Source organism: Gymnogyps californianus, chromosome 3, assembly GCF_018139145.2.
Source record: "Gymnogyps californianus isolate 813 chromosome 3, ASM1813914v2, whole genome shotgun sequence".
In the NCBI taxonomy this organism is placed as follows: domain Eukaryota; kingdom Metazoa; phylum Chordata; class Aves; order Accipitriformes; family Cathartidae; genus Gymnogyps; species Gymnogyps californianus.
This window is the reverse complement of record NC_059473.1, coordinates 120,335,419-120,362,605: the sequence shown is the minus strand read 5'-3', so window position 1 is coordinate 120,362,605 and position 27,187 is coordinate 120,335,419. Positions and strand designations below refer to the sequence as shown.

General features: G+C 45.2%; 1 protein-coding gene across 1 annotated transcript in view; it reads right to left on the bottom strand.

The window, feature by feature from the left end:
- The window catches only part of EVA1A (eva-1 homolog A, regulator of programmed cell death), a 214,674-nt gene extending 202,024 nt beyond the window's left edge, over positions 1-12,650 (bottom strand). The window contains exon 1 of the mRNA XM_050894678.1: positions 12,557-12,650. Within this exon, the coding sequence (XP_050750635.1) occupies positions 12,557-12,650 (94 nt within the window). The remainder of the gene's footprint in view (positions 1-12,556) is intronic.
- Between the last annotated feature and the right edge of the window lie 14,537 nt (positions 12,651-27,187).

The window sequence follows — 27,187 nt, the reverse complement described above, 5'->3', positions numbered from 1 at the left end:
AATTACTACAATAACTGGCCAGGCTCATTCTTACACTGGTGCCACTTTCAAACACTCTCCACAGTCTGCCCTCCCTGCCAGATTGCTTCAAGCATGAACTTCCAGCCAGGAGCCAAGCTCCAGGCAATACCTCCAAGGTCAGTCAGAGAAGTAGGACATAGGAGAGATGCAAGGGCGCAAGGATTTCCTTAAGGATCAGAAAATGGCTCTTAACTCAGAAAGCAGTGGGATTTGCCCCTCTTAGTATCCTTAGCATGGCTCCATCTCATGGGAGCAGCTGAAATCAGCCAGGGCTGCACCTCTAATCGCCCAGACCTGAGGGACCTCAGAAAGAGGAAAAATTGCAGATAATACAAATAAGTAGATAGATAAATAGGGTGGATCCCAAAAGCAGAATGTGAGGATGCAAAGGGAAGAAAGCAAACAACAGACAACAGCAGCGTGTACAACACGGGCATGCACATGAGCATCTCCAGAAGCAGCACCCCCACAGCTCAACACGCTCCTGAGCCACAGCGTCTCCCCGAGAGCCTGCTGCAGGCACAGTCATGCTGCTCTCTTGCTGACGCTGGTGCGCACAGAGCCAACTCAAGGCTCTCAGTCCCAACTGCTTGATAAAGCAGCTTGGACAGTCCACATGCAACCCATCAAGAGCCAACAACCATCACCAAGAAGGACAGACAGAACCAACACAGGTCACAGGTGAAAAGGTTTGTCTTTCTTTTCTGCAAAAAAGAGCTTCCTGTGTCCAGAGAGGTTGGTGTGAATAGGTCCAGATTTTCTGATCTGTAGAAGAGAGTAATGCTGAGAGACAGAAAAGGATCGTCTTCTGTCTCACAGGTCAAACCAGTGAAGAGTGGCCCTTAATCTCCAATACCCTGCAACAGGCATCTTAATCAGTCTTGTACTCCAATGACTTAAATCAAGGGAAACATTTAAAAAACACTTTATCATTCATATTGTGATATCACACTGGCCAATCAAGTTCCTTTTCACCCCCCAGCAGGCTTTTCTTGAGCAGAAATAATCACCACCAGCTCCACCACACAGATGTATAAGTGATGGGAAAATGCAGAGGAGGCTGGAGTGAACAAAAGGCACTTCAGGCCTGCTGGGGTCAGAATGCGTATCTATACGGTAGGTTGGACTCTTCACTAATCCAGCTCTGTTTCTAATGAGATTGGTTCCCATTACAGCAAAAGGAGGGCCACGGCTTAATTTGCCAAGGGGACCATTGTCATGCAGCTTAGGGAAGCAAAATAATCTTATCAGTTTGAACTTGAACCCTGCCCTCCAATTATACGGACAATGTTTAAGAAAAGAGAGATAAAGTAATTTCATTTATCCAGCAAGAAAAATGGATTGTCTAACACCAAGCATTCAGCTTCCTGCAGCTGCTGATAGACCTTTACACTCCAGCCACTGGCTATACCATTGCCAAAATGCACTAACTACTATCTGTGCATGCCAACGCTGAAAATCCAAGCCAAATGGCACCAACCGCTTTTACAGTGCAACTTACTGGTATAGCAGAGCCTCTACTCTTGCAGTATAGCCAAAGTGAAAGCCTGGGGCTGTCAGCTAAAGACAAACAAACCCAAAGGGCAGGAAGAATCAGAAAATTTTTTCACCCCTTCTGGCTGAACCTGTCTCTGCCTCCCTGTGCAATCCATCAGCTCCCCTTGGCTGCTCTAGAACAGAGACTATCCTCTTCTGGGAGTTCTGCATCCCACACAACGCAGCTAAAACAAAGAACATTTTGGCAAATAACAGCCAGGCTTCATCTATTCTTTTCTCTATACAATTCATTCCATCAAAGTTGTTTAGCTGAACAAAACCCAGTGCTATCCTTTATTGTGAGGCTAACAATAAATGAACATGTGAGCACAGCGTGGGTCACAGATGTGTGTGCTTCATCATCAACTGTGGAGCCACTTCCCTGCTCAACTCACTTTTATAAAGCTTTAACCTCTTTGAGCTGGAATTCAGCTTGAGCACATAAACCAGGAAGCAAACAGTGTTAACACAACAGAAGCGGCCCCTGTACAAAAGATACATGAAGAGACGGATGTACTTTGGAAACAGTCAGATCAACAACCTCAGTTTCCAAGGGGTTACCCACACAATAAAAATCTAGAGGGAAACTAAACTGGACAAATCCTAGGGGCTCTATTTTTAGTGATATCACTTGCACCAGAGGATCTTTATTTGTGCCTTTGCATAGACACGTTTACATTTTTGTTTCTCCTATGAAGGGACAGAAACAAACAAACAAAAAAAATTTGGAGGGGGAATGTCTTCACAACTCATTTTTAAAGATCTCTTGGAATACATTCCAAGGACTGACCCCAAATTTGTAACCCAATTTTAAGTACTCTTATCCCAAATAAAGTAACCCTCAAAGCATGACTGCTCTAAGAAAAAAAAAAACATTGCAAAACCAGACTCTTCTTACAACTGCACTTTATGGGCTCAGATCATATCTGCCAACTGAAAGCTTGCTATCATATCCACCTCTAGCTCGTATTACATATAAAATACAGGTGTAACGTTGCCCTTTCCTTAGTGTACTGGGTCTGGCTGTGATGGAGTTAATTTTCTTCGTAGCAGTTTGTATAGTGCTGTGCTTTGGATCTGTGACCAAAACAGTACTGATATAACATTAATGTTTTAGCTATTGACGAACAGTGTTTGCACAGCATCACCGCTTTCTCTGTTTCTCACTCTGCCCCCCCAGTGAATAGATTGGAGGGTGCACAAGAGGTTGGGAGGGGACACAACCAGGCAGATGACCCCAACTAACCAAACAGATATTCCATGCCATATAACGTCATGTTCAGCAATAAAACGGAGTGGAGTGGGGTTTAGGTAAGTCAGCCACCTTTTGCTTGGGAACTGGCTGGGCATCAGTCTACCTGTGGGAGGTGGTGAGTGATTGCCTTTGCATCACTTACTTTGTTTTCTTTCTTTCTTCCACTTCTCCTTCACTTATGAAACTACTTTTATCTTGACCCATGAGTTTTCTTGCTTTTACTCTTCCTTTCCTCTTCCCCTGTCCTACTGGGAGTGGGAAGGGGAGGCGAGCAAGCGGCTGTGTGGTGCTTAGCTGCCTACGGGCGTTAACCCGCAACACTTAGTTACACGCACTTGACTTTGCAACTGTAATGCTCATTTTAACCCGTGCAGCCCATTTGCATATATGCATTACAGTATTGGAGAAGGAATTGTGTATCGTGTACCACGTATTTCTTCCTGCCTGTCACAGCTTGAGAGAATGGGTAAGGGGCTGCTCCTGGAGAAAAAGGTAGATACTGAACAATCTCTGAAATATTGGGCAGGTAGAGCTCCTGATGCTAATCTCTCTGCCTTGGATCCTCATCTGTGCAATGCAGGTAACACTCCAGACTCTCCTTCCAGAAGCGTAATTACATCCCTGCTTGTAGGACACTCACACAAGCAGAACAGGGTTTAAATAACACATAGTAAATAAGGCCCTAGGGCCATAATGAACCAGAAGTATAAAGAAAACAATCATGAGGCAGCTGTCCTGTGGACTGGACAATACAGGAGTCCCAAGGAGGTGGAGAAAAAGTAGTACGTTCTCGTTAAAGAGAAACTTGTAACGTAAAAACTCAAAGGGCTGGATTCAAGTAGATAAAACTACCTTAATTTTAACATTTCTTAACTTCCAAATGTTTGATTTGCAACCTTAATGCTGTTCTTTGAATGTTCCACACAAAAGCTAAACTTCTTCAAAACCAAAGTGCAGAATTTTGTCCCATAGCATCTTATGGGCATCGCCAGGGCCACAGCAGCACTGTACTTACAGGCCCCACACAGACCACAGAGGTAAGAGATTTCCCAAAGACTGAGGCCCAACATTGAACATAATCCAGCTACAGCAGCTCAAGTTACCACCTATCAGTCTAATTGCACTAAGTGTCTGCACTCTTGGCCCAACACAGCTTTAAGTGAAAACGTGTGAGCCAAAAGCCTTTGCAAAAGACAGCAAACATGGGAAATGAATGCCAGGAATAGCACCTGCCACAGAACAACCTTAATATCAATGCAGAGGAGCAAACAAGAAAGGATCACAGCTGAGCCCATAGGTCCTAGGCACAGGATGCAGGTCACCCCAGCCCACAGTGTGATACCAAAATCACAGAGGAAAAATTAGCAGAAAATCCCCCCACTGCTGCGTTTGTTTTTGTATTTACTTGTTGGAGTAAAAGCCCATTTTAAACCCTTGAGGCTACTACAACACATGTCGATAATATCATAGCAGCAAAACCACAGGCATTTGATAGCAGATGAAAATAAAATAACACAATCACATAGGGGGTCTCAGAGTAGGTGGTCTGAATGGTCCCCTTCCGACAAGCAGCACCATCAGGTACCTAGGCTATCAAGGATTTAGTATAATTTACCTGAAGACAGCCTTCTCACACCCTGATGATTCTGGTGCTTTTATGGGCTGCTGGAAGAGTGAAAAGTGTCTCTGCTGGCAACCAGTGTGTTGATACCAGGTCAAAAGATGGTGCACAAAAGTACATAGTGAAGTTCTTTGATTGTAAGTGGCTGATAAAACTTCTCATAATCTGGGTCTCTAGGCCTTCCTCTCTTAAAGTAACATTAGAAAAGGAAATATATTTTTTACATCTTTCTTTCTCTGTTGTTAAGGATGTGGGATATTTTGCCAGTAGGTGGATGCGACCTCCCCTGCCCACCACAACTAAAGTGCTTGGACAACCTCTACTGCAAATTCTTCAGCAGTATGCTACATCCATCTGTTAATTCAAATACACTTCTGAAACCTGACCACTCGGAGAGTTTGCCCAAACTGCAGGTCCCACACACGCTGCTCCATCTTCATGCAAGGATCCAGATGGATCCGAGTGTGATTATTGCATAGCAAGCCTTAACATCCAAAGGAGCCCCATCAACACTGATACCACAGCATCTACCAACATGGTTCAAGAGCGCACAGTACATTTGAAGAGACTCAGCCACGATTTATTTTACTGTACAACTCAGAACTGCCAAACCATCATTATCTCTCTGACATGAAAAGACACGCACTGGGTTCCAGGCAGCCAGGCATTAAGCATCCCTGAAAGAGCAGACACATATACTTTAATTACTACGAACGAGCTTATATCCTCAGTTAGTGAGCTGAGCCAGGCATACTTGGATCAGCCCAAACCCAGGCTGAGGGACACACAACTCACCATTTTTCCTCAGGCAAAAGGAGCAGCTAGGCAAATAAGTAAATAATAATATACGTAACCCAAGCAGTTCTCAAACATGTTCACAATTATTACTTCTATATCAGATTTAATCAGCAAGAAGATGAGTTAGGATTAACTTCTGTGCTTCTGTGCATCCTGCAAAGCTCTTGGCAAGTCAGCAAAGTTGCCTCACAGCTGAGGAGAATTTGGCCCTTGCCTGTCTCTTGGAAAGAGCACAAAAATCCCAGACAACAGCAGTACCGGATCAGTGAGGCACAGGACTGGCAAGGACACAAGGAACCTTGTAGTATTCCACCAAACCAACCTGACCAAAAATCCTCTGAACTACTTTGAGCAGCACATTGGGTCTGTTCCTGCAGGCAGCCACATACCTTTCAAGGGACAGAAACAGACTGAATCTGTGAAGGTCTTGGGTATCTGGATAAAAAGGAATGACAAGAGCACAAAAAAACCCAGGGGTAGTTGCTTCAAATGGTCCCCCACAGGGACTGGGATTGCTATCTTGGAACAGAAAGCAGAAAGTTCAATCTAGACATGCACAAACACGCCAAGCGCAAGCAGCCAATCTCAAATAAGATATGTAAACAGTCCTGGTGTTGGCCACCTAAATCACTGCACACCCACCTAAACACGGCATAGTCCAATTTTCAGTTCTGAACACTGAGCACTTTGGGAGATCAGGCCATGTTTAAATTAGCATCAACAAAAGGATCAGCAAAAGTGCCAAGTGTAAATACATAGTTTTTCTCCCCCTGCAGAGACTAAGCTTATTCTGCGCCCTGCCCCCCCCCCACCCCAGCTTAAATTACAATTTTAGCTTCTAAGTATCTTGGTTGAGAAAGGATACATTAAAATTCCCACTTTTTTTTTTTTTTAATTGACCAAACTATTTGTGCTATATAAAATCTGCTTTCGCAGAGTCTTAAATCAGGGAACAATTTTCACCTGAGGACATAAACAGTTGCTTTCTTTAATTCTGCAGCATTTGTATCCCTAACACCACACAGACATAGGAAGAATGCTGCAAGGACATTTTCCTCAAATATACTGTGCATCTAGTAGATACTGATAACCTGGGATACTTTAAAGTGATTAAGATTACCACAGTGGGTTGTGGGGGTTTTTTAACACTACTAATTAAATGAAGTGTTCCTGGTACTGACAAAAGTTTGCATCAGTGGATCAGTTTCTGGGCCACTGCAATCAGTAGATACTATATAAACATTGCCAATCATCACACAGACATTGGGATCCCTGGGGTCTCTTGGCTCTTGCTGACAGCTCTGATGGCTAAAACAGTGGGTTTCCAGATGACGTGAGCCAGATGCGTACATATGGCTCTTGAGCTTGAAGTCATTGCCTACATGAGGTTTCACATGGACCCCTCACGAGACATCCTGGCACCCACAACAACCCCATCCATCCCTCCCCAACAGTGCCTCCTTTCCCTGGCACCACAAATACAGACCTGCAACTGCTTTTTCACAGCAGTAACAGCAGCACCTCTGGTCACAGCCCAGGGCTACAAACACACGGAACTGGAAACACATGTTTCTCTTCCTGAAGCTCAGTTTGGTCCCCTCAGCTGTCAGTAAAAGTAAACTCTGAAGATTTTAAGAGTCAGCAAGCGCTGAGTCCTCCCTCACAGCATTATCATCACAACTGTTGGGAAATCCACGGTGTTTTCTGGAGCAGGCCTCAGGACAGGAGTGCACAGACACTCGTATCTTTGCTTAACATGGTATATTGATGCCCACAAAGCTGCATCCCTGCTGACAAACCAGAACAACTCTCTAAGGCACCAAAATAGCCCCAGCTTCTGTGCTGCTGCTTCTCCTCCCCTCCCAACAGCAGCAGAACTGGCACTTGATACCCCCCTCACTGATTTCCTCCTCCAACACCTCTCAGCAATCTGAGGTCTTTAGACTGCTTCCCACTGACAGACAGACAGACATAGGTGACACAAAACCGAATGCAGCTTCCCCTTGTGAGAACCACTCAGCCATGGCTGCCAGACCTAGCCATCCCCTTCAGCTCCCCAGACCCATCCCCTACAGCTCATCGTGCAGCCACATCTCCAGAACATTACCAGAAGAGGCCAACAGTGGTTTTTAACTGGCTTTGATGAGGTTTTGGGTTTTGTCACCTCTGCAAAGGAGAATTTCTCTACCCCAGCACAGACTTCCCTCAGTAAGCCAAACTACAGCCCACACAGCTGTGATGGATGGGTTGGAACATATGACCTCCAGCTGAGGAGGAAAACATCGCCTGGGGCAAGGACCTCTTCAAGCAGCAGCCTGAGGTCCATCCAACCTCATCACTCAGAGCCCTTCGCCAAGAGAAGGTATGGAGGTGGCCTGGGTTTGGCCCAGTCTTTAAATGAAGTCTAAAGCATGTCTGTTTGCCCCTGGGGTCAAAAGCACAAACCTCATTACCGAGTTACACCACTGCACTGGAAAAGAAATTGTATCTATCTGCCTTTCTCTTGAAAATCCCCCTTTCACAGTCTGCAGCTTTCAACACATGGAAATCCTGGACCCCCCTTGACATCATCGACCCATTCAGGTCTCCAAAACCAATATCAAAGTCTGACTAAAGCCATTCAGAAGCTGTTAGCATGTAGATTTTGGTGATAATTTGGTGAATGGACTTGTCAAACAAATTGCCTTTATTATGGACTGATTAAATGCAATCAGGGAGAAGTGCCTTTCCCCTCCCAACTCCAGCCCTCATCAGCTCAAACAAACACACTGAGCCAATTAGCAGGGAGGTGGCAAAAGCAGCTTTCACTTGAAACCTGCCATTCTTGGGGAAAAGAAAAAACCAAAAACAACAAAAAAATATCTTTGTGCTTGCAAAGCCAGGAAGAGCCTCCAGGGAGAGGTCCCAAAAGCTACCCAGGGCTCACCTGCAGGGTGTGGATAGGAGTCAGCAGTATTCATCTGGCTCGATGCCGGATCAGCTCCCTTAAGCAAAGTGCTGCTCACATCCAGCTTGTGCCAAATATAATGCAAAGAACATAAATATTAAAGCAGGCCCAGGGGCAGCAGCACTACTGGGGCTGTTATTCCTACAGCTTTATGTCCTGCAGCTGGGTTCTCCTGTGTCAGAAAAGGCATAAGCTCCCATCAAAGCTACTTCCATGCCTAGAAACCTAAGTTTTTGGCTTAGGTCCCTGCAGTGGATTCTCTGCTGTCTCAAGATGGTTGAATTCACAGCACAGCCTTTTCTGTACTGCAGTAATAGTGAAAAGATCTGTCTCCGTTAACATAAAACAGGCAGCAATCGCATAGATCTGATGCCACTAACTTTCTGCTCAATGTGCCTGAAATTAGCTAACGAATGGGAAAGTCATTGAGGAGAATTGGAGCACGGCATCATAATCACATAAGCCTAATTCCCTGCAGGTATGCAGCTGGAAATTAAATGGTCACCTTGGCTGGCAGTGGATAGAGCAGAATTCAACATGTGTTTGCACAAATTCGCTTCAGAGACAGGAATCCCATGGCTGGAGCTAGAGACAGCACATGGGATATGAGCAATAGCTGTTGACTAAGCTTTCAACTAAGCTTTCAATGCCTGCATTTTAAGTTAGCACCAAAGACTAATTCTGACCCCATTTTCATTAGCCTAGTCCCTCTAAGGAGCAAGCTCTGTGCACTGCACATGGATCATTGCCTCCCAGAGCATACACAGAGGAGCTATGGCATAGCTTCCTCTGGCAGGGCAAGGACATTGCTTTGTCTTGGACTCCCACCACAAATAGAGAAGGGCTAAAACAAAGGTGAAGTTTTATCAACGAGCAGGGATTTCGGAGACTTCATTGCTGGGACTGAGATTAGGATTAAGGGTTTATAATTAAAGCACAGATTCAAAAGACCAGCCTCTTACCCCACACCTCGTCACAGTCTTCAAGTGTCACCTTGAACATAAGGGGTATGTGACACATCACGACACCAGGTCCTAAGCCTTCAAACAGTCCTGAGCACAAGAACTGATCACAGAATGAGATTAGATCAAGAGCCCATACTACAAGCAGCCACAGAGAAAAAGTCCAGGCCTTCTTAAGAAGTGGCTGCAAAGTGCCTGATAACTCCACTCTCTCCCCAAGGACCTGCTTCCTACCCCCACACCCTCCTGCAAACATCAATGTTTAAAGAACTATTAAAGCAAACAACTTCAAAACTCTTCACATAGTTCAAATACTTCACTTAAAAGGAATTTTAATTCTTACATCTCAGATTGCACCAGTCCCCAGCAGGACATGCAGTCATCATGTTCATGTTGTGGCATTTCAGCTGTTCAAACAGGAGGGATGGAGCCACAATGTGAGACCACGTGCTCAGAGGCCTGGGAGCTGAGATGATGGAGATCCCCACCAGCTCTACCTGTGCTTTCCCATGAGTGCCACCCTGGGCCTCTCCTTCTTCTCTCAGGGTGCCTTCCCATGACCTATGTAAAGAAGAAATCTTCCTGCAGCCAAGAGACACACACCTTGAAGACCCAGCCAGTGGGAGAGTATTGGGAGCAGTGGGACACGGGTGGGCGTGCAATTCTTGGTAAGTCTTTTGGCCAGTCCTGTTGCATAGCTGCAGTGTGTGAGTCAGATCAGCGTTGCTTGTGATCTGCTTAGAGCTCAAGACTGGCCACCCCTAAGCTGTTTCTTTCCAGGGCTGGATCTATGCACTCTGTCCGGCCCATCACGAAAAGGCCATGACCCATTACTGACTGCAGCACCTCCCTGGTAGTGCTGAGTCGAACTAAGCTGCGAAGCCAGAGAAGCTTTGTTGCTAAACAAGGTCTACAGGATTGAGTTTAAAAAAACATTCTTCTCCAAAGAGCATCAGCTGCTCTCTCTGGACAGTACTGCTATTTGCAACCTGGAAAAGCCCTTACATCCCAATGAGCTGTGTCATCTCCTTGCAGCCTGTGGACAGCAGTTGAGCTGCCGCAGGAAGCTCTCATGGGATCACAGCAAGCCTTGCATTCCTCAGCAGCAATAACCAATATAAATCCATTCATCTCCTTGGGATGCAGACAATTTATGTTTTGGATGCACCACCTCTTGGTGGGATGGCACATGGTAAAGCTGTAAGGCTTCCCCAAAGATGTTCACCTGCTCAATTCCAGCCATGCCAGAGAATACCCTGAAGTACAGAAAAAGTACATTAGTGGCCAGAAACCATTACGGTCAAATTATGTTAAAAGGCTACCCCCCTGCCAGCTGACAATTCACATATAGGGGTAGCAGTAACAAACAAGGTGCTCCATCAGGTAGCAAGAGTTATCTGGGCCACTGCTCCTTCAGAGAGGCACATGGTGCATGCCCTTAAGCACTGGAGGGAGACGAAAGGGGTCTTTGCAAAATGTATTGGGGAAGCATAAGGTGTGACTTGAGATCCTGTACCTTTTCCTACGCCCTCTCATCTTGTGGCTACCCAGCTCCTGAACTTAAAAAACCATATTCAAGCTGCTACATACTGGGTACAGCCCTTTCCTGCAGCAAACCATGTTTCCTGTCCCGCAAGGTACAGTCAGCCCAACAAGACTGCGGACGTTTGCCAAGCCTGCTATCAGGAAACATAGCTTGGATCTGGCAGAAGAGTTCAACAGTTGTGGAAACACATGGGAGGTTGTGCTGTTGGGATTACAGACCCTGCTTCAGAGTACAGCCTTGTCATGCACCTAACAGGGTTTTAAGCCACCCTTCTTCTCCCAAAGTGTGACAGTACAGTTGGAAGTTGCAGAAAACATGATTTTGTTATCAGCAACCTTCTTATCCATTTTTTAAAAGGACAGCATCTGTCCCCCCCCCGCCAGCATCACTAAAGCCTATCGAATTTCCTTCCATTGCTCTGGCTATGTTGTGTACACACAATGTAAAGTACCCTTGCTCTGGGACACTTTTGCACATTCTAATGCTTAGCAATTTGGCCTGGCTGGGACAAACTTTATTTGTATTTCAGAAGGACCAGTGCTTTCCCCATTGCAGCTTTAGCTCCTGTTGTGCCCACTCCATGCACGCCTTCTGAGCAGAGAAAGCTCAATGCCAAGAAAGAGATAAAAACACACTAGAAACAGGGAAATGCCTCGGTCCTTTCCATTCAGAGGCAGATCTGCCTTGAATGGCAGCCCCCAGGACTGATCTGCCTCCAAAGGAAACTGAATCACAAGCAAGTCAGCCCCCTTCAATTCACATTAAGACTTCAAGCTACTGTATATATTCTCCCCGCCTTCCACCACAAGCTCCTCCTTTCTAACACAAATCTCTCACAGCACGCAGACACATGCACTCCCAGAAAGCAAGCAGCAGTGTTGTGATGTGTTGAAACCAGAGTCCGGTGAGATTCAGCTCTTGCTAATGGCACTTTTTCATCAGCAAACTATAATTGGCAGCTCTTATCCACCACAAGAGTTTTGCAACACACACCTAAAGAATATGCCAGACTAGATCTTCACACCAAGACCCAAAATTAGAACCGATATCCCAAAAGCAAAGTGACCCTCATTAACCATTCCCGAGCAAACTAATCAACCTTGCTCAACTGTAAAATGAGAGCTGTTATATTTTCTCTGATCCACATGCACATCCACAATGAACAGAAGCAGAAAGGTAATTTTAAAGTGACTGATGCAGCTGTACATAGTTATAAAACTTATATGGGACTCCATACCTTCAAAGTGCTGTGTATTTACCTGCTGTGCACAACTCAAAACAAGTGCTATGAACATTTTTAGATTCAGAATTTATTTAGATTTAGAAATGAGGCACTTTTTCTCCTGGCTTAAGCAAACATAGGCTCAGAATATAATTCGTTCTGTGCATGTAACATCTCCTTTATTTCAGCTCAGGGGGCTTTTGCAATCATCAGGAGCTGTACGTTAAGAGGAGGGGAATCTGGCCTATTACAAAATACTTGGATCTTGCTATGTTAGCTTCAACTTATGCCCTAGACCTTCCCAGTCTCCTAACCTAGCCCTTTTCACTCCTCAGAGAAACACAGCACTAAACCTGCTACAAACTTACATTAACACTAATTCCCTTCCTCGTTCCCAAAGTTACTCAGACTAACTCTGCTGAAATAGTTTTGCTGAGGTTATTGAGAAAGGCTTTTAACAAGCTCAAAATCCTCTTATGGAAGATCCTTTTCATCAGCTTATTTTAAAAAGATTGAAATTACTCCCTGCATAACTACCCCAGATCTGCTCACACCCACTTTCCCTGAGCTGCTCCTGAACACTCTAATAAGAGCTCCCATCCATAAGCAGCCATCCAGCGTACGAAAGGATCGGCGCTTCTCCCCTACCTGAGAAGTCTGCAGAAGTCTTAGCAAAGTTGCTGAAAGCTGTCAAGCACATGAGTCCTATGAGGAAGGTGGGAGACACCTCTGGGCAGCACATCCTTAAGTATCCTCACGGCTTCTTTTCTTCCAGAGAAAAGGAAAGCGCTTTCTGCTCCAATCCAGTACTTCTCATTGCCCGGAGAACAGTGTTAGTCCCATTGCTTGGAAGGATCACAGCCAGCAGCGGGGAAGGAAAAGCACTCAGCACACAGGCACACTCACACACACACATCCCTGGGAGTGAATGAAGCCCGGCTGAGTGAGGCTGACGAATGAGACAGACCTACCTGAGCCTTGGCGGAGGTCCCAGGGTCCTAAAAGCCATCGCTTCACCCAAATTTCCTGCAGACTATTACTGTGCAGCTGTCCAGCAGCGGCACTGCAAGCTGTCGGGGGGGGGAAGAGTCGGGGGGTGTAGGGGGGAGGCCCTGGGGAGCTGGTTGGGAGAAGCCTGGTTGCTGTTGATTTAGATACCCAGGGATCTTGTCTCTCTGGTGCAGACAGACAGACAGAAGGATGGGCAGTATTTTCAAAGGAGGGAGCCCAAAACAAAGCGCCTGAATTCACATGGATTTTTGGAGTGACAGGTATTTGTAGCTGCTGCTGAAATCAGGGTGAGCAGTGGTGTCCTGCCAGACTGGTGACAGGACAATTCTTCAGCTGCGTCCACTGTCGAGAGAGATCCTGCAATGGAGGAGACTTTGCACAGGCCCAGAGATCAAACTCTCCTGGATTTCATTGCAGGACTGGGACTGGTGTCAGCCCACATATCCAAAACCCTCCTTCCTTTTGACAGCAGCCAGCCATGCCAGGCTCCCTCTATCCCACTGGACCCCTCTCCCCTCCATCCAACTCAACAGAGGATTTTCATGCAGATCTCAACCTGTGGTGTTCAGACCCAGGAGACGTGTCTCCTTCCATAGCAATTACTTTAACCTCCAACTAGCATGGCCTTAGCTGCTAACTTGAGCACTGCTCACCCTGCAGAGATAAAAGAAGGCTCCAGCACACCTGGAATCACATCCAGTACTTGATCCTGCCTGATCTTCATCCATATCCTGGCAGCATCAAGCCAGCCATGCTAACTTGGAAGAGCTGAGCTCTGGGGACACAGAGGTGGACTGGACTGGAGGACCCTGTTCTCCCTGGGTACAGGAAGGAGATCCCAGGCTTTGGTCATCAGCATTTGCTGCAGCTCAGGCACAGGTTTGCATATAAATAATGAACACAACCAACATATCTAGGCTAGAGCAGAGGCTGAGGGTCAGCACAGAGAGCAGGGGACAGTTTTCATAGGCAAAGCCAACACCAGCCATTTAGCAGCCTGTGTGTACACATACACAAACCTATGGAGCAGCACTGTGTGGGGCTGCCAGGGAAGGGGAGATGGAGCCAGGCACACACACAGCTGCTGAACAAAGCTGCAGCTTCTATCCAGCAAAAATAACCTGAGTGGGAACATCCAAGGAAAACCACAACTGGTTTTTACTCCTCTGTCCTGTTCATCCACATGGAATTAAGCGAAACTTTCCAAAAACATTCACCTTGGAGCTGAAAACAAGCATAAGAGACTTCAGCCCAAAGGGGTCTGGGTTTTTTTCAGAGCTGAGTACACTTGTAAAGAATTTATGCTGAGATTTCTAACAATGTTTCAGCTGTTCTCAGATGAAAATCAGACTGGCTGTCAGATTATATGTGAAAGACATTTTCAAGAGTGCTGCCATGAATACCACAGTCATTTTTTCCACCAGAAATCTGTCCTGGGATGATCTGTGTGCTAGAAGCAGACCTCAAGGGGAGCTGTAAGTCCTGTGGCCCCGTTTGCTTTCTGTCCATACTGCCACTTGCTCAAGTTCCAACCAGCCACACTGAGGATGAAAGTAGCGTGGGACATCTTGAGCTTGAGTTTGAATCCTGTCCATGACCCATCCACCCAGACCACATGAACAAGAGGCTGGTCTGGCCTGAATTGCACCTAAGCAACCCTCCTTCCCACAAACAGCTCTTCACACACTGAGGATCTACAGTGAAGGTGCAGATGAGTCACCTCTCAAGGACAGTGGTGGCTCTGGGTTGGCCTGACAGCACAGACATACCCTGAGGTCCAGCAGGCTCTGTACAATCTAGTCGCAGTCCTCTCCTTTTTGCAGAGGGCTGCTTAAGCAAGATCAAAGACCAAGAACTTCACGGGCTGCCTTACTCTTTATTTTATCTGAGACGTTAATCCCACATGCCAGACCTCTCTGACCCATACTTTCCAGGGCTGACCTAAGTTTTAAAGAGAAAAAGATCAGGACATTTGGCTCCTAGCAGCTATGTATAATTCTTGTCTCACCTAGTTCTGCTGCCCTTGCCAAGAGGAAGATTCACCACTATTGCCTTATAGGCATGAGATAACCATACCCATTACCAGATTATCAGTCAAAGCTCCTTATCAGCAGGACAAAGAAACAATAGGGCCCCTGGAAATTTATCAGCGCTCTGGAAAAGGGAAGCACTTTTTGCTGAAAAGAGCCCACCCTGTTAGCAGGTGTTGATTTTACTGATTAAAGGGTAATTAGGTTTGGCTGATTCAGTATATGGGGAAGAAAAAAACTCTGGTGACAAAGGGTTTAAGGCTAAACATGGGAAGTGTGCTTGAGCAGCCCTTTAGGTTATTGTTAATAAAGTCAAACCAGAGGGGAGGAAGTTTACGTCAGTGTCATGTGAGGGCTTTGTTTTTAAGCAAGTTTGTAAAGATGCCTTCCAAAAGGAAAGCAGAAAGCAGCTCTTGCTAAAAAAAAAAAAAAGAAAAAAGAAAGAAAGAAAGAAAAAAAGATATATCGGCCTTTGAGAAACAGACAATTCAGTTAAAGCCCATCCCCATAAGGCCCTTATTCCTTAGGGCATGTGAGAACATCAGCTGTGTGTTTCAAACGGAAAGAGGCCACCTGTCCCGACTGCAGCACAGACAAAGGATGGCCTCTCTGTCCTGGACAGTCTCATGGGGTAAACATGAATCAAGGGGACACCAATATGGATCTTTATTTTTAGGAGTAACAGCCCTTGAAATCCAGCCATGCCTTCAAATATGTCTCCTGGGGATAGGTAATAATGCATATGATGATACACAATCTCTTGGATCCCTTGTCCTCAAAGCCACCCAGAAGCAGGAATAGGCCAGTACTGATGCAGTTCAGCATTACATCTTAGCTTGGAGGAATGATTATTTGGTCTCTTTCTCTCCACAGAGTAACTATGGAGAATGACCGCTTTTTTTAGATACAGCATTTGGGTATACTTAAAAACACTTCTTCCCTCTAGAAGACACAGAGCCTTGTGTCTGAGCTGGGTTTTAACACCTTTGTGATCATGGCAAAAAGTGCATGGGGTCTATATGCCCAGCTTAAGAAGCGAAGAAGTCCATAGCACCTAGTTACATATTACATACACAGAGCCTAGGCCTGAGATCAGCACCCTCAGCTTCCCCTGCAGTAACTGGTGCTGTAGCCACTTAGCACTGAGACGCAGGCACGCAAACCAGTCCCATCTCCTGGGGCACTTCTCCAGCCAGAGCTAAACTATAAGTTAGGCACCTGAATCCCAGTGTGGCTTTAGTCCAGGATGCTTAGCAACTGTACCTCAGTCCTCCTTTTTGACTATGATACTTAAGTGCACTGTTCTTTCTCCTCCCACACTCCTCTTTCTTGCAGATCCTCTCCTTCTCCTGCTACACATAAAACTGTAATATCTGAAACATGCATGCAAATTCCCAAAGTGCTTTAAAAGCCATTAAGTACAACTGCAACTGAGGAAACTGAGGCACTGAGAAGTGAAGCAATTTGTCATCCAATTTTGTCACCCCAACATCACCCAGTTTATAAATGGTAATCAGGAATGGACCCAGTTAGGATGATTCCCAGTTTAATGCTGTACATGCTGATCTTGCTTCCTTCTAGGGCTGATTTTTGGTAATGCTTTCCTATTTTTCAGACCCTGCACCACTAACCTCTACCTTGCTGACTAAACCATCAACAGCTCGAAGAAGGGCTGGTCAGTAGAAGAGCTGGTCAGTAGAAGAGCCAGACCGGGATTAGCTTTCAGCTAGAGAACCATACGTAGTGGTGAAGCCATGTTTGTTTACACAGTCACAAGCAGGTTTATTTGTACAAATGTGCTAGGACTAGTCTTGCTTTCTGAACCCTAGTAACATTACTTACTTCTTACTCTGTTTTCCGTAAGGTCTCAAAGCGCTCTCCAAAAGACCACCGTTGCATTCTGCCATTTCACACATGGACGAAGCACAGTCATATGTTTGAGGTCACTACTTTTTCAAGGTCAGCCAGGGGAAACTGTCAGAGATGAGAAAAGATTAAATACTTTTAATCTTTGAGTCCAGTTAGAGCTCTTTCTACTTGGCCACATTGCCTCCTTGTAAATGAATGTAAATTAATGACAAAGTATATGTGCATTTATACCTACAGAAATACATCTAAACTGGGTTGATAGAGCTTCAAATATAAAATAGCAAAGCTTCCCAGCATAGTACAGCTCTTTGTTCTTTTTTTTTTTTTTTTTAATCTTTCCCCTAAGAGTGTCTTATGGAAACAGATGGGGTTACTCATGGAAGTAAGCACTGTTTGCTTTCATCAATTTGATGGCACAGGACTTCACATAATGCAGTTTTGCAATACAACACCAAGTATCTCACAAGTAAAATCCTCCCCTGTCTCCATATTCAATGTTAAACAACAGCTGTGCAGAATATTCAAACTGATAAGCCTTTGAAGTTTTCACATTTTGTGTCACTCAATCACCCCAGTTTACAAAACAAATATAAAACCTGGGGGACTTTGCTCCATACTGGGACAGGTTTGGAGTGGGGGTGGTTGCTTTAACATAATTCTATGTAAAGCAAAGGCCCCAAGTGATGCACTTATCTCACTAAAACATTGGGAAATATTGTACAGAGTGATGCAAAATCCTCCAATGCATGAAAATGTCAAAAATAAAATATTTGGAGACTACAAAGTGATCCACAACAAAGCTGAAAACTTTCTCCTCATGTCTGCGCCAAGGAATTGATGTTGAAACCTCTCTCAGCTGGCATTCTCCTTCATATAGTGATGCCATGTTCTATGTTAGAAGACACTGTACAGTCTGGTACTTTATCTGGGACCAGCATATCCAATTGGGTTTAGTTGGTGCCTTGTGTACAGGATGTCCTTGGGTTAATCGCTGTACTAGAACTACAGGGATTTGGAGTCATCTTCATGCTTCATCTTTGTACTCCACTGCAAGTCACATAAGGATTTCAAGAGACAAGGATTTCAAGAGACAAGGATTTCAAGGATCAGAGTTCCTCAGCTGTGAATTGGATCCTTCCTTTTCCCTGCATTTCATCTGTCCTGCCTGTTTGGATGTCGTTCCTTGAGATTTTTTGCTATGTGGGCATACAGCACCTAGCTGAGAGCCTGAAGTTCACTGAGACCTTCAGGACTTGCACTTTCGTCTTATATCTGTAACGTGAAACTATTCTCCCACTTGACCTGACTCATTAGTCCTCTCCTAACAGTTTTTCTGGGAAGATTTCTCCATCAATTGGATGATGGTATGTACTGGCGCTTTTTTTGCCACTGCTATCTTTCCTTTAGTGTATTCTATAGCTCTCCGGGAGTGCTTGTTAGATAAGAGGCTGAATTTTACACCTGAAGATATCTATCTCTGATCTAGATGGTCTTTGCTTTGAAGAGCAGAGACATCCCAGCTGGTTCAATGTGAGCAGCAGTATGTTTTTTCTATTATCTCACCTAGGTAACCAAGGGAGAATTGTCTCTATCCTGCTGCTACGTAGGTGTGAGGCACTTCAGGTTACAGACCCCTTTTAATCTTGATGTCCACTATGTCTTTCCCTTTTGTTTCCTGTTTTACTACCAACCCTCGCAGATAACTTACATTGTCGTTCGTTTCCACAGGAACCAGAATTCTTCCTCAGATTTACCTGTCTGGAAGTTCTCTGCTTGTCCTGTGGGAGAAACATGCCATGATACAATTTGATACAAACTGGGAATCATCTCAACATTCATCCTTAAAATGATACTTTAAATGATACCACAGGCACCTATCCCAAACCTCATGACTCCACCTTGAGGGCATGCAAGTGCAGTAGCATGAAGGACAACAAGAGAGTCCTTCGGCGCTCCCCCAGATTCTCCTGTCCCTCATGGGCACACATCCTCTACATGCAATCACACCCCATCCTTCTTGCAACTGCTGTTATAACTTACATTGGACACTGACATTGGGAAAGCCATTTTCATTGCCAGAGACCTTCTTTCCCACAAAACTGATTGTTTCCAAGCATAGTCATGAAGTCTCTGCATAACATCCACATCTATAGTAACAAGCTGAACCAAGCAAGGGTCTGGACACAGGCGCTGCAACTCAACTGGTTACAGTTACCTGTTGGACTAGTCCTTGGCACACTTCTGACCCAGGCCACCTGGCATCCGAACAATTCCTGAGCACGGCTTGGGAGTCGGCAGGGACTTTGGCCATTCCCAACAGGCAGGAAGGAATCCTGCTTTGGAGTTTGATAGCATGAACATGGCCAGATGATGTGTGCTAAAAGACCCACCAGTGTTTCGGAAGTTCTTAATAGCCATGGTGAAGACACAGTGGCATGGGCTAAGAACTGAATAAACAACCCTGGACCCAGGGCAGACTGCTACTGTCTGCCAGTGCTACAGCATCTTCTCCATCTTGCTACCTAGGCAAGCCTCATGAGAGCTGCCCAGGAATGACAGTGCATCCTGCAGTCCCACCTCCAGACTCCAGCACAGCTACAGCCCAGGCTGCTACCTGCCGTGCTCCCACCTATTTACAGCGGCGGCGTGGTTTAACCCCGGCTAGCAACTAAACACCACGCAGCTGCTCACTCACTCCCCCCACCCAGTGGGATGGGGGAGAGAATCGAATCAAAAAAAAACCCCAAAACTCATGGGTTGAGATAAAGACAGTTTAATAGGACAGAAAGGAAGAAAAATAATGATAATGATGATGATAATAATATGACAATAATAATACCAAAAGAATTAGAATATACAAAACAAGTGATGCACAATGCAATTACTCACCACTCGCCGACCGATGCCCAGTTAGTTCCTGAGCAGCGATCCGCCCCTCGCAGCCAGCTCCCCCAGTTTATATACTGGGCATGATGTCATATGGTATGGAATATCCCTTTGGCCAGTTTGGGTCAGCTGTCGTGGCTGTGTCCCCTCCCAACTTCTTGTGCCCCTCCAGCCTTCTTGCTGGCTGCGCATGAGAAGCTGAAAAATCCTTGACTTAGTATAAACACTACTTAGCAACAACTAAAAACATCAGTGTGTTATCAACATTCTTTTCCTACTAAATCCACAACACAGCACTATACCAGCTACTAGGAAGAAAATTAACTCTATCCCAGCCGAAACCAGGACAAGCGGTTAGCAGGACAGACCGTTCCTACAGGGGCGTTCCGCATAGACTGTGCTCAAGATTGAGCTGGTGAAGTTAATGGAAAAAATCTTAATGGCTTCCCTGGTTCAGGGCCAGGACTGTCTTATCCTGTGAGAGTGAACCAACAACACTTCTCTCTAAGTCCCTCCCATCCTCACATCTTTGATGATGGATGGATTTGAACAATTCTAGATTGCAGGAAAGCAATTTCACTGAAGCTTAACATTTTCTAATGTTCTCTTTATTAAAGGACAGGTCTAATGGAAGGCAGAGCTGAAGAACGTGTGAGGAACATATAGTGAGCAAATCTCTTTCCAACATAACTCAGAGAGATCAGCTTTCGCCTCAGGCTTATCATTGCCTAGGGGCACAGGTTATTTCCCTTATTTTTGTACAGACAGCAAGTTACACAAAAAACCTCTGGCTCACAGATCACAAACTGGTAAGAAATCAAAGGGAGTCAGAGGAAATGTCTTTCTGCTGAATGGGTAAAATTAATCCCAAGTGTAATTTCACTGGCATCAGTGCAAATTCAACAATGGACTAGGTCTGCCATTTGCAAGAAGAACAAGTTTATGTTCTCCTTTCACCTGTGCTTAAATATACATTTTTCTTTTACCTTTTTTAATCTTTTCTATTTGAAACAACTGTTTCAAGAGTAACTGTATGCTTCCACATGTATTTAAGTACTCACGACGACAATATCGCCAGTTATTTGTTTTACAATGGTCTCAAGAGACTATCCAGTGACAAAGTCCAGGTGTGCCGGGCATTGCAGACAGTGCTGAACTATGTCATCTAAAACAGCCTGAGGAACTTACAATGGCATTGAAGTTCAAGCCATTCAAACCTTTGCACTCTGTAGCCACAACACTAGCATTAGGGAACTCCAGTTAACTTGCTTCTAGGGCTAGAGACACTTCCCACTGCAGAAAGCTCATACTGAAATTTTACTGCATTCATTGTCTCTGGGCACCTGCGTCGAAGACACATCACTGATACCTAATGCAGTAATGTTACCTACTGAACCAGCTACAAAGAACACAGAGGAAGGAAGGAGACTATACAGTGGCTTACAAGAGATTTGCAAATGTCTGAGTTCACCAGGCTAGGCACTGTCGGGACTGACAGCACTGTTACGTGCAGAGCTGTGTGTGTATGCTAATCATTAGCTTAGTGGTTGCAAGCAATGGGGAACTGCATAAGACTAGTATAAAAGGTGGCATTTCTATACACAAGTAACTTGCCTCAGAAACACCTCAGCTGAGGTAAAAAGGGACTAGAGCCCACCCAGCTTCCAACGCCTTTTCGATTTTTGCTGGACCAGCCCTTTGCGATAGATTGACAAGCCAGCATCACCCTCCCAGCCTTCCCTGCCCGCCACTCTGGTGCTTGTTCTCTGCCCTGTTCTGCAGTTATCCCCTGGGTGCTATTTCATGCACAGCCCTTCCCCAGTCATTCTCAACCTGAGATGCTGTTGCCCATGGAGAATCTTTTCTATTTATTACTACACTGCTGATAATTTCTTGCCAACCCCATCTTGGACATACATAACTAGCCAAACCACCTTCTCCTTTCCTGCAGTGACAGGTAAAATCATCTGTTTTCAGCTCACTGAATCCACCCGGACACAGCACACCAGCTAGCCTCCACATAACCCTCCCTCTGCAAAATGTACCTTCTGACATTAAAGGAAAAGCAGCTGTGTTCATTAAAAGGAGTCCCAGTCCTAAGTGCTGATTTGAGACAGTTTGGTTTTCACCAAAAGAAGATTGCCACAAATGGTATTATGAATACCTAGGAGAGTTGAGGGCTTCTTCAGCTGGTTTAGGAAGCCAGTGTCCATAGCTGCTGCTGCTTCTGTGGAAGAGGAGGCAGAGACGCAAAGCTTGTAAAGCCCAGTTCTCAGGTGAAAGCCCTGCTGTGAATCCAGGGGAAGCTAAGTGAGACATAAAATGAAGCAGCAGTTTCTCTCTCCCATCTATCTTCATGCAATAATACTGCACGCAGTTGAACCAGTGTAGTGGAAAATAATGTTATGATTTCTAAAGAATTTTTGCAAAACAAAGGATATTGGATCACATTTTCTCCTTGGTTTAGTCACTGTTCACACAGTAATGAAGAGCAGAAGTTGGCTTGCTTTGTTTAAAATAATAAGAAGCTGTAACTTTGAGCAATTTGATCATAAATTTTTATCTTGCTTTTTCTCCTGCATGAGCAGGTTGTGATAGTAGGTATAATTTACTATGACAAACCACTAGCATTAATGCATTAATCAACAAAAACAAATGGTCCCCCTTTGAAATCTCCTGCCCACCTAGAGAGAGTAATGGGGTTATAAATGGAGAAAGAACAAATATTGACTCTGAAATGTAAAGGTACCTGGGAGTTCACCTATCAGTCTTCAGATTACACTTGCCTTTCAAGATGAATGGGATTTCTTTCATAATCCATTTTGATTATTTTTTTAAAGCATCTCAGGAAACAGGATGGGGACATTCAACTCAGTGCTCTCTTTAGCTTTTCAAGATGTTCCAGACTGTTTCTGAAGGACAGTACCTCTGATTTCTGGAACGAGGTAGATGCTCCCAACCCAAGAGTTGTCTTTCAGTTTGACATAAGCACTGAAGGAGCTGCCTGGACTGGTCAATGAGTTATTTGTTTGATGGTGTTTCTGGTGCGGCTTTCTGTAAGATGGCTCCAGAGACTCACCCTCCATCACTTACTTACACTACGGAAACCCAGGGACACAGATACCCCTTGGCATCTGGACCCATACAGGACTCAAGAGGACCCAAGAATTTACTGCCTAAGGGAAAGGCCTCTGGCACCACTTACTGAACTTAATCTTACATTGTCACACACTCTTCATCCCCCTCCAAACTCAGAATGTCTCACGCATTTAACCTCTGAAGCCATGCTATACCTGTCTTCTACACAGACTATTGGAATCTACTTCAGATTCATTTCAACATTGGCTTCCACATTAGATTCAATTCCTCTTAAAAATGTCTTACTGAATCTGAAAATCAGGAGAATCGAGTGTTTCATGAATGCTGAGATAAGCCAGTGTTGCTGTCCCTCCTGTAACCTGCAAGGGTGTCAGGCATCTCATAGGGAACTCAATACTGAGTGGGGACACAACCAAGAGCCAAAACCCCAAGAGAAGCTGCAAAGCCAGTCACACCTTAAATTCTCGATGATCTGAAAACACCACAGATTCCAAGAGGAATTTAAAGACACTTCTGACTCTGAACATAGGGCCAGGATCTACCGAGGCACTGGCAAAGCTGCCAACAGACCAGTTCGTATATCACCTGCACCCGGATAGAAATCATTGGCACCTGCTTTTTTTCTTCTCCCATAAAGGTTATACAATAACAATTTATCCTTCAGGGCTGGAACGCAACGAAGGGAAAAGGAAACGGAAGAAAATAGGTGTGCATGAACACACTGGTGGTGTGCCATGGAAGCCATGCCCATTGCCAGAGGCCCTCCAGGAGCCTCAGGCTCAGGGGAGCAGATGTGATCACTTCTTCAGCAACTGCATGCAAAGGGGAGAACATGCAGTTGGTCTGGCAGGGTTAACCGCGCGTGGCTCCAACAGGATGTACACTCCAAAGCAACCGAGGCCTGGGGGTGTTTTGACAGAACAAGCTGAAGATTTTCCAGTCCATCGCTTCTCCAAGCTCAGTGCTAGGACGCTGTGTCTGAAGAACAGTCCTCCCTCTCCTCTTCGCTTGCTCTACAATAAGGTAAAAAATGTAATTGTGGATGCTTGATGGCCACCTTAATGAACAGCTGTTCAAGCCAGAAGGGTCTGGCACCTTAGGTTATTTTAAGCAACATTTTGTGATATCTCCGATCATTAGGTTTCAGCAAGGTCAACTCACCTTAAGCTAACCAACAATTCATGTCTCATTAAAGGAAAGCTTCCAGAAAGACTAGAGCTGCCATCAGATTGTTTAAATATTCTAATAAAATCCACTATACTCAAACCTTTCTAGAGTAGTTTATAGAGCTGTTTTGATACCTGGGACAAACAGGACACAGAGGAATCCACGCATTGCCTTGTGGCCACGCTGACATGGTTTTGCAAGAGAGCCTGAAGGACTCGGATACTCCTGGACTGTGATATTACATGGCCCCTCAGTCTGAAGGGAGCTATGTCTGCTCCACCAGCCACTGGTAAGGCAACTATGAATGACTTGACAGTTGCTCTGTAAGGGGCAGGATTTAGCTAGGACAAAAGCAGACTCTGAGCTGCTTTTCTCAGGAAGATGTCACCATGCAAGCCACAGAGCAGTGGAGCTACTCCACACCACGGAGTCTGTCCTTGTCCTTCCAGTTAGCTTCCTTGGGCCTCCATTTCTCCACCGGAAAAGCAGCTCAGCAGAGCCTCAGAAGTGCCAGATAACAGCCCAGCATCTCCTAGCAATAAGGACATATTGAATGCTTGAGGGGATTCACCCTTTAACCTTTCCTCCCCCGACTCTGACATTTGAGTGATGCCTCTGTGAGCAGGGATCACTTCCAGGCTCTGTACCTGGTGTTACGACTATAGAAATCAACAAAACACAGGTGAGAGGACGGGAGACGCATTTGTGCCACACTGTTGCATAAATGTCAGGGGAAGGAGCTTCGCTCCTGAGGTAACAAATGCCAAAGTAAGGTTTTAAAAATGAATTCTCAAAAGCAATGTTTCCACTTTCAAATCCACCTGAAACCAAACCGTGCCAAGTCCTGAGGTCTGTATTGAGCCAGTGCTCCTTCCCATTTGTGAAGGAGATGACCACAGGTGTCTTCTGCACACCCAGAGAGGATGAGGTGGGGAAGGCCCTCCAGAAGCCAGCCCCATTTCTTTTGCAATCTCAGGACATCCAACTGCCTTTTCTTTAGAATAGAATAGAATAGAATAGAATAGAATAGAATAGAATAGAATAGAATATTATTTCAGTTGGAAGGGACCTACAATGACCATCTAGTCCAACTGCCTGACTAATTCAGAGCTGACCAAAAGTTAAAGCATGTTATTAAGGGCATTGTCCAAATGCCTCTTAAACACTGGCAGGCTTGGGGCATCGACCACCTCTCTAGGAAGCCTGTTCCAGTGTTTGACCGCCCTCTCAGTAAAGAAATGCTTCCTAATGTCCAGTCTGAAGCTCTCCTGGTGCAGCTCTGAAGGTTTAGGTCTTCTCAGCCCCGAATGCACAACAGACCGCATCTCCAGAGCAGCTCAACCCCTTGTAGACATCTCTTTCTGTGGAGAGACATAATAACAATAACAGCAGGTGTTACCACCTTTTGCTGTGTTTCCTCTAAAAAGACATCCAAGTCCCCTTGGGCAACATGAAAATTCACTCCCTTCTTCACACCCTCTGACACTGCACAGACAGCTGTGTTGGGGCTGCTGCAATGTGGCCTCGGGTGTTTAGAAGAAACCTCTATGATTTCAGACTGCAACACAGCCTGTTTCAGAAGGTGATATTGACAGCCCTCATCCCGGTGCTGCAGAGACTGATGCACCACATCCCCAGCCTCATGGGGACATGAGCAGGTTAAATCCAGACAGCATGTGTTAGGTGCAGGTAGGCAGGTCAGCTTGAGCCAGGAAGCAGCCTGCCCATGTTCACATAACTCAGAGTAAGAGCCCTGCCCCAATGCTTGTAACAAGTTTTTGGGATTTCTTAATTCACATTCAGTGTCATATAAACCCAGATGTGTCCTAGACCTCAAGTAGCTGTCTCTGAACTCGTTCTGAGCCAACACTGGTAGAGCCTGTTGGGCATCTCCACATCAGAAACATATCACCCTTCCCTACCTGGCCAAAAGCAGCATGCAGTCTGAGGTGGTCAGTTCTTTGGGCTTTCATGCTTACAATGAAGTTGAGCTAAAGCACAGAAAACAGAAATGAAAATGGCTCAGATTCACAAAGAATGGGTGGAGCAAAACACAAGGCAGGTCTCCTTCATCCCAGGGTAATCCCTAAACACCAGCCTTTTTTCCTCTAATGAACAGAACCATCATTCAGTAAAATCTTTAGCAAGGAAGTGTGTTTCTACATAGGTCCAAGAGGGATCAGTTATACTGGTGACCTGAGAGAGAATACATTGTCTTTATTGATACATCTGCAAGGACACAAAATCAGGGGAGGAAGACGGGTCACTGAAACGCCCATGCCAAAATAGATTTGGTTTTGAAACAGGCTGGAGGTGGGAGCATGTCCAGCTAGATAACTGAGTGAACCCGACCTCTCAACGCAATGTTGTGGCCAAAAGGCCTACCTCAGTACTGGCTATAAACACAGCTGAAGACTGTGAGCTATCATATCTCCGTATTTGGGATGACTGTGAGCGCTACTGAAATGCTGTGTTCAGTTTTGAAACAAACAGTTGAAGAAGGATATTGAAATACTGGAAGAGACTTCAAAGACAGTAACATGAAGGATGACATTTAATGGAAGACCTTGGCCACATCCTACTTCCACAGATGAGAGGGGATCAGAATAAACACTATTTTCTACCTTCCTTCCCAAGGAAACTCAGACGCTCAGACAGGGAATTGCAGTGCATTTTGATGGGAACAGAAAAGAGCTGCAGGGCACAGCATCCCTAGATCAAGTCATAGCTGCCTAGGCATTCTGAAGACACACCTACAGGGTGCTCCATGGGACATCCCGGCTCCTCCAGAGTAGGTTCGGCCAAAACTTCGTATCAAAAAGAACTTAAAGAGTGACTTGACCATGACTACCTGAGAGGAAGACACACACTTAGTAACAGGGGGCTGGGCTTAGTAAATCAAGCTGGGCAAGCAGTCACAAATAAATTTTGTACAGTAGCAGTAAGGAACCAGAGGTGAGCTTCCCCAGGACTTGATAGGAGGGACTAGAAATATGCTCTACTCAAACAGAATTAATTCAGAGAAGTCCCAAAGTCTGTTTAATCTTTGCCAGATCACCTGAGAACAGTGCTGCATTTAATTTATGAATCTCACCCTACTCCTAGAAGCATTTTAGAAAAGTGATGAACTGATGTGATTGTAAAGTGATCCATATTTTCACAGATTTTATTATATAGGTAAGAAATGTAGGAAGGCTGCTGTTTCTCTCCTATATCT